The 8,289-nt window shown below is 44.8% G+C and overlaps 1 protein-coding gene across 1 annotated transcript; it reads right to left on the reverse strand.

Moving 5' to 3' along the window:
• Positions 1 to 4,369: 4,369 nt before the first annotated feature.
• Positions 4,370 to 8,289, reverse strand: mafaa (v-maf avian musculoaponeurotic fibrosarcoma oncogene homolog Aa). Its single transcript, XM_034237311.1, has one exon. It carries the CDS (start codon positions 7,233 to 7,235, stop codon positions 6,300 to 6,302), a length of 936 nt encoding a protein of 311 aa, XP_034093202.1. The 5' UTR covers positions 7,236 to 8,289; the 3' UTR covers positions 4,370 to 6,299.

Consider the following 8,289-nt stretch of genomic DNA (forward strand, 5'->3'; position numbering starts at 1 on the left):
CAGACACCAAAATGACCTACAATTACTGAAAAGAGACACAAAACGACTAGATGGAAAACAGTATCACAGTAATGAAAGAAAGACTAATGCCCCTTTCACACCAGCGCTTTTTCAGCTCCGACTCGGAGCTGGAGCCTGAAAAGCGCCGGTTGTTCCTGTTCAAACACCGCAGCGGCGCCGGCTCTTAGCTCCGGAATCCGGTTCACTTCCAGCTCCAAAAAATTATCGGTCTAGAGACAAGAGCTTCGAAGCTAAGAGGTGGCGTCGCTTACGTCTCTCTTACGTCGAGGCTGCAGGAAACTAAACCCACCTCCCCTGAACATGGGTCGACTGTCATGCCTGCCTACAAGCAGTAGTGCTTATAAACACACTTTATAAAGTCAGGCAACACTAACCAGGCTTCGTGTGATTCTGTTTATTTGTACCTTACTTTGACCATCCGTTCACTGTTATTGATCATTGTGGAGAGAGGTAGACGTGTTGTTTTGTATTGCTGCACAGGTTGTCGTGTCCGACTATCACAAGTAGAATCATAATAAAAATACGCCGGTAAAATGTGCCTGTAGAAAACGGTTTATGCCACAATAGGATAGCAATAGCAAGTAGTCAGTTTAGCTTCGGTTGCTATGCTAACATCACCCATTTTATACCAGAGAAACTTTCATAACAGCGTTGTGATGCCAAACAGCGTCAATTCAGACTGACACACATTCAGGGGAACTGGGGATATGTATCAGCTGCTTGTGTGAGTTGGACAGTGAATACTTTAGAGCGGCCGCTGCAGTGTGAGCTAACCGGGAGCTAACGGGAGAATAAACTCCCGTGGAAGAGCAGCCAACACTGCAGCGGTCGGTAAATGCTGCAGAAACACATTAATAAACAATGAACCACGGCACTCTGGAGAAAAGTATAAGGTTGGAGAAGTCGTTATTTAATTTATTCTGGCTTCGTGTGATTAAAAGCAACACAATCATCGAAAAGACGCAGTTGTTGTTGTTGTGAGCGCCGTAATGCCGTTGGGGAGCAAACCAGCGATGTAAACGGTGACGTCATGACGCAGCGCGGCAGCGGCAGCACCAGTCGGGTGCTGGGCGGTGTGAACAGAGCGGGAGCAGAAAAGGGAAACTGGAGCTGAACCAGAAAAGCTCCCGCTCGGAGCTAGAAAGGGAAAAGCGCTGGTGTGAAAGCCGCATAAAAGAGGTGTGAAAAAAAACTAAAATAAATGCAAAGCGACACATTTGACAAAAATGAAATGACTTCTTCAGTTTGGCTGTCTATTACCGAGGGTGGGGGCCTTCCTACTAGTTTGTGCACAAGAAACCAATTCTCTCATAATCTGTCTATGACCAAAACTTCATATGGGAGCTGAATGAATTGCACATAAGTGGTACAAATTCCCTAATTGCCAAAAAGTGAACCTAATGTGTTTAGGGGTGTAACCTCAGAGGGAGTTGCCTGCTTTGCCCTGACCGTTATAATAAAAACAACAACAACAGGTAGAGGAGGAGGCTGAGGTTATTATCACTCTTATTAAAAGGATGCAAGTATATATATCAGCTGTGAGCTGCTTCCACAGTGTTTGTCTGGACTGTGTGTGTGTCTCGATGTGTGTGTGTGTGTGTGTGTGTGTGTGTGTGTGTGTGTGTGTGTGTGTGTGTGTGTGTGTGTGTGTGTGTGTGTATACTGTAGGTAAGCTGAGCCGAAGAGACGCTGACTGTGTTGAATCTCAGCAGCTCCAGACGCCAGAGACACACTGCACCGCTCTCTCTGAACGTTATCCCACCCCCACTCACTCTCTCCATCCTTTTCACATCTTCACTTGTTTCGTCTCTCGGATGGGGCTCAGATGGACTCTGCCCTGATTTATGGATAGAAAAGCACACAGCGTAGTCACGGTGATCTCTTTCTCTCTGTCTCACACACACAGCACATGCCTGGTCCTTCATTCCCGTGCATGCTATCTCAATCCCTCTCTCTATGTGTGTGTTATATGCACACAGACACACCCTGACTCCCAGTGAGGTGATGGCTGTCACACTGCTCAATGTTTCCTCTGAGTCAGCAAAAACAGGAAGAGGAGGAGAGTGATGGAGAGGCAGAAAGGAGGGAGAAAGAGGAGAGATATTAAGAGAAAATTAAAAATAAAAATTTGAAAGTTGAAAGCAGAGTGTTTTGCACCCAATAAAGATTGCATCACTCAGCAATTTAATCAGTTTAGGAAAGTTGGTGATATGAACGTTATGTAGTCTAACTGTAAGGAAATTGAACAGCTTGTATTGGTATGGCAAGGCGCTTTGCATAGTATAAACAGGTGTATAAAGGTCCCTGACATACAAGTTATATGTTGTATGTCAGGGACTACGGATGGAAATTAGCTCAAAGCTAAAATCCGGCATATTTACACTTGAAGCATTATTTGTCTAAAGTGTTCATTAATGTGCATTGTCCCTTTCAAATAAACGATTAAATGAAAAAATGAAAATAAGTGCTTGTATAAAGGATTAATATCTGTACAGACAAATTATTTTGTTATAGGCAGAAATGTTCAAAATTACATGTTGCAGGGACAAATATTTAAAGATAGGACTTTTTAATATTTGTTTGGAAAGACAAAAATGCAACTGTCTATTAAAAGCATCATAATACAAATATGTTCAATACAACTACATCTAATCAAATAAGATATTTGTTGGGGTCTATATTGAGCAAATCTGACAGCCTTCAAGAAAATGTTTGGAATTTCTCTCATTTTTGTGACAGCCTTACATCAAGTATAAACAGGCTTAAATTCATATATCGCTGTGCAGATATCTCACTTCCTTATTGACATCTTACCGTATACTCTCCTTCACTTGCATGACCCTGCAACACACACACACACACACACACACACACACACACACACACACACACACACACACACTGTACACTTATATTCCTTCAGTCTCTAGTTTACACGTCACATATACCTATATATGCTGCTTCGTTTTACTTCCAGAAACATAAAAACGCTCGCTCCTCTCGCACCATGCACACACACACACACACACACACACACACACACACACACACACACACACACCACACACACCACACACACACACACACACACACACAACACACACACACACACACACACACACACACACACACACACAGACACACACACACACACACACACACACACTACACACACACACACACACACACACACACACACACACACACACACACACACACACACACACACACACACACACACACACACACACACACACACACACACACACACAGTGAGTTATGGTGTTTGAAGTGAGCCGCCAGCCTCCGGGTCTGACGGCGGTGTCACATCAGCAGCAACGCGGGGTGGCATCTGTGTCAACCCGCCACCCGGAGAGGAGGAAGGAGAGAACACTTAAAGCAGTTTAGTGCGCGTGCACACAAAGTGGACATCGAGGGTGTCATGCAGTGACTCGCTCAAACATGCAGTGTGAGAGTTTAGCTCATCTACCTTGTTGTTCCGTGCATGATGGCATAGAGGCCGGCTCCATCCATCCATCACCGGCTGATGGGAGTAGAGGGATCCGCTGACAGGCGTCCGCAGCCCGGGCAGCGGAACGGAGGAGCCGGGCGGCTGGTGGAGCCTCTCACAGACAAATTACGGCCGAAAGATATGACCGATGAAGAATAAAATATAGCAGATGGAACACCGACAAATAAATTAAGGAAATCACTAATTAAGAGACAAACGAGCATCAATTATTGTGTATATGTTTTCGTCTTGAATAATAATAATAATAATAGGCCTTGTAATAATAATAAAAACAACAAAATTGATATTCTTTCAAAAATCTTTACATCATTATTTTTGACACACTCGTCAACTGTCGTTTCAGATTATTTTATACTATCATAATGCAATCAATATGATATGACATATTCATAATTCTGTTAGCCTATAATAATTAGGCCTCAATAATAATATTATAGATTATTTTACAATTCTTCAAGTAGCCTATACATAAATATATTGTATACACCATCAACATGTCCGTTGATGCAGTTTAAACTCCAGTCACTGCGTTAAACTGGATTTTGTTTTTGTCTTATATGAACAGACTTATTTACGTACAATAATAGTAAACATTATACATTCATACAATGCTATCTACGGGCTTTTAGGGTGTTTTAAAAAAATACATTCTTAGAGCTGCAACGAAACTCGGCTGGCCTTGAATAAGAAACGAATTCGTGACAATCTTACATAAAGCCAATGCTTTTAATAATTTAGTGGCAGGAAGCCTTTTTGTTTGTTGTTTTCAAAATAAAAACCTGTTCTGCAACAATGAGGGCAGCAGCAGGCTGACAGATTTGGGACAGAACTTTTTATTAAACATTATGAAAACAAGATTCTCAACAACGTTCCACTTGGTAGGGTTTTCACTTGTTGACACGTTAGGACACGTTCATTGAATAAATATAGAAATTATATGTACAGATATACATACACAGCACTGTGCAGAAGTTTGCTCATAGTTCTTTAAAATCAAATTGTTAGGCTGTAAATAATATTGCAAAACGTTGACGTCATATAAAACCAATTAAAAAATAAATACAATAAGTAGGCCTAACTGAATAAATAATTGTTGGTACCTAATTGTTTTCAAAAAATAATTTGTTAGAAGATTCGTTGTGATAATTTTTGTTCTTTCACTGCACGTAAAAGATCGAATATTTGGAGAGCAATAAAACACATCTCATATTTATTTACCATTTTCAACTGTGGCCTTTTGATCTACAATTTCCAGCCTGTCTTCCTGTAAGTGCTCGCCACCCAACAGGTAGCCCAATCATCGGACACTTCTGCACAATATTGCACATATATCTAGGCAGCAGAAAACACACGTCTTATTGACAGAATAATGCATCTCCAAGAACAGTAAGCTCTACCGACAGGCAAAGTCTCTCCTCTTCTCAAACCAGCAAGCATCCTCCTATCAGACACAAGCTCTTGTTAAGACACCGGGCTGCAGAATAAACGCGCAGGCCCTTAACAAATTCTACAAATATCCAAAGTAAAAAAAAAAAAAATCATTAAACTAATATTTTTCATCATCAGGTTGGTGCATAGAGTTTTAGCAGCGAATGCAGTCCTTGTCCATCTAATACATGAACCTTTATCAAATTTACATCCGGGTTTTTTAACAGATCAAAGGTCCTATGAGTAGAAAACAAAACGCTTGTCCAGTTTGATCTCTTCTTAGTGCAGTATAGGCTTGCCTTTGACATTACACATGTTCAGTAGGAAGAGGATACCATATACGATTTGCATGCTGTAACATACAAACATTTGTATTAAGACATTTCGAAGAATCCAAGCAACAAAAGCTTTAAAAAGGAGAAAAAGGTAAAATAACACAGGTAACTGTTTTTTTTCTCTCTACACATTATGTACAGGTGGAAATAAATACAGTCTAAAATCTGGCTCAGTTAATCTCTTTTTGTCGTTTTTCTTTCATTTTAAAAACAATAGAAAAATTGATTGAAAATAGCAGTTGAAGACGCATCCATGTTTTTTTCTTGCAGTTAGCAGATTGTTTATGCATTTTTGTCCGCAGTCCTTGCACCTTTCCAGGGGGGGAAAGGTGGCTTTTTTCATACCAGGCCTTATTGGTGGCAGAGGAGGAGGAGGGAGGAGGAGGAGAAGCGTACCATGGGCCATGCTTTCCATACGTGTGGAAGGATTCTGGGAGATGACTGGAGGTTACCATACATGTCCTGCATGCAGGGTTGCAATAAGGGATGGGAAACTATATACTTGCAATATTGAAATGTCTCTTCTCCGCCTCATTATCACAAAAAACAGTCTGTTGAGCTTTCTGGAGCCAAAGATAGGCGGTGTATTGCTTTTTCTGCTTCTACTTCAGTCCAATCTCTCTTTAAAAAAATGCACCGTTCCCCTCACTTTTAAGACAAAAGCATTCTCTCTGAATTAAGACAGTCATGTTAAATGTCACAATGGTTCAATAAGACCAGGTTTTGTTGCACCAGAGGAAAAAACAGTCTACAGGCTAAGTGATCCCATGTGCCCAGCTGACAGGTTGCAGCGAGTTTACAGAAGTTCCGCCAAAACATCTTTAAGACTCAAAAATGCGCACAAGGATTACTTTTGTGCACATCTAATGCGTATTTGTTTACTTGTGTTTTTCTTCGAGGGAATAACTGTAAACAAAATACAAACGCAGAAAATATATATAAATAAAGGTTATTTTTTAAGTGGGGTGCTCAGTCTGCGTTTCTTACATGAAGAACTCGGTGTTGGCCTGTTTCCCGGACGGATCTCTCGTGTTCCCACCGGCCGTGTAGGTCCGACTGGCCAGCTTCTCGTACTTCTCCTTGTAAAGATCCCTCTCCTTGGCAAGGCGCACCACGTCCTGCTTCAGCTGCTCCACCTGGCTCAGCAGCGTGCACTTCTCGGACTCTAGCATGTGCCTCTGCTGGACGCGCTTGAAGCGGCAGGACTGCGCGTAGCCCCGGTTCTTCAGGGTGCGCCTCTTCTGCTTCAGGCGGATCACCTCCTCCTTGCTGAAGCCCCGCAGCTGCCGGTTGAGCTCCCGCACCGTCATGCTGACCAGCTGCTCGTCAGAGAAGCGGTCCTCCAGGCGCGCGTGATGGCCGTGGTGGTGGTGATGGTGGTGGTGGCCCTGGTGATGGTGACCCACCGAGGCCGTGGACAGGTCCTCCCCGACGTACTGCTGCCCGCGGAAGCCCTCGTAGGCCGGGTGGTGATGGTGATGGTGGTGCGCGTTGCCGATGAGGGCCTCCACCGCGTCCTCCGGGGTCAGGTTGAGTGCCTCGGGGTTGATGTGGTGCTGGTAGCTGGGGATCCAGTACAGGTCGTCCAGCTGAGGCTTGCCCGCGTTGCTGTGATTGTTGTTGCCGCTGCTGTTGTTGCTGCTGCTGCCGCTGCTGCTGCTGTTGACCCCGCTGGTGAGGCTCTGGTTGGGCGGCGCGCCCGGGCTCGGAGCGCAGAAGCTCGGCGAGGAAGGCACGGAGGAGCACGGCGTGCTGATCGGGGTGGAGGACAGAGAGCCCGACGGGAGGCGGTGGCAGTAGCGGTCGGCCTCCGGCGGCTCCTTCTTCACCTCAAACTTCATAAGGTCAAAGTCATTGACATACTCGATAGCCAAAGGGCTGTTAGGCAGCTCTGCGCTCATGGCGAGGTCAGTAGCCATGTCTGTCCATGCGACGACTCCTCACAGCCAAAACGACGGAGGGCAGCCCTCCCGGTTACAGATGGCAAGGAGGAATAACAGCCTGTATGGTGTATATATATATAGACACGCGCACACACTCGGTGCACAGAGTTGCTGCAGGGCCGGCGGGTGGGTGGAGGAACTTATTAAAGCTGCTCGTCCCTAAGACAACTTCTATATATAGTGGCGTGAATATACGTATGCATGTAAATGAACTTGTACACCTGCCAGTTCGCCTCCGCTCGCTGCTCTTGTTGACAACTTATCCCAGGTCAAATGCGCGCTTTAATACCAGGAGCCCCCCGGGCGGCTGAAACTGGAGCCCGGTGAATTTGGAAACACCAACCTGTCTTGTCCTCGCTTCACCTCTGCAGCCCACTTGCTTCCCGGTGATTTACTCTCCTCGCTGCTGCTGCTCGATCAGGTGACACGAGAAGACTTCTTCGTCTTCTCCTGCTGTTGGGGTGTGTTATAAATATTTTCAAAGCATACTCTTTCGCCCACCGCTGATTACAACTTCTATAATGAAGTCCCAGGGAGAAGTCACTGCAGCATGGCCCGGATTAAAAGTGTATCACTCAGATCTGTGCAGGACATGCGCTGCAAAGGTGCGTAAAAGTTGTGCCAAAAAAAGTCCCAAAGAATACAATATGCAATGCCACGTGCACTCAAAGTTAATATGCATGTAATATTAAGCAGTAGTTGCAGGCATGGGCTCCTTCTCTGAAAGGATAATCTGCTCCGGTTTGTTGTGGTCCGTCCAGAAATGTTTTATTCAACACAGCCTCGGTCCCCACGGTGCTGTCCCTCCTTACAGGGGCGCGCTGCTGACCTTACGTGTTGACTGTGTGTAATATTATGCAAGAGGTGATACATTCCAGTAGGTTTTCTCTCTCTCAACTTGTTTTCTAAGAGCGTCACGGTGCAGCCAGCAGAGTCACTGAGACGCTGGAAGGCACTCTCTGCTCTTATAGAGACAGCGTGGCCCGCGACCCTCCCACACTGAGGTGCGACGGGCCAATGGGAGGAGATC

This window comes from Gymnodraco acuticeps, unplaced genomic scaffold (genome assembly GCF_902827175.1).
Source record: "Gymnodraco acuticeps unplaced genomic scaffold, fGymAcu1.1, whole genome shotgun sequence".
Lineage (NCBI taxonomy): Eukaryota > Metazoa > Chordata > Actinopteri > Perciformes > Bathydraconidae > Gymnodraco > Gymnodraco acuticeps.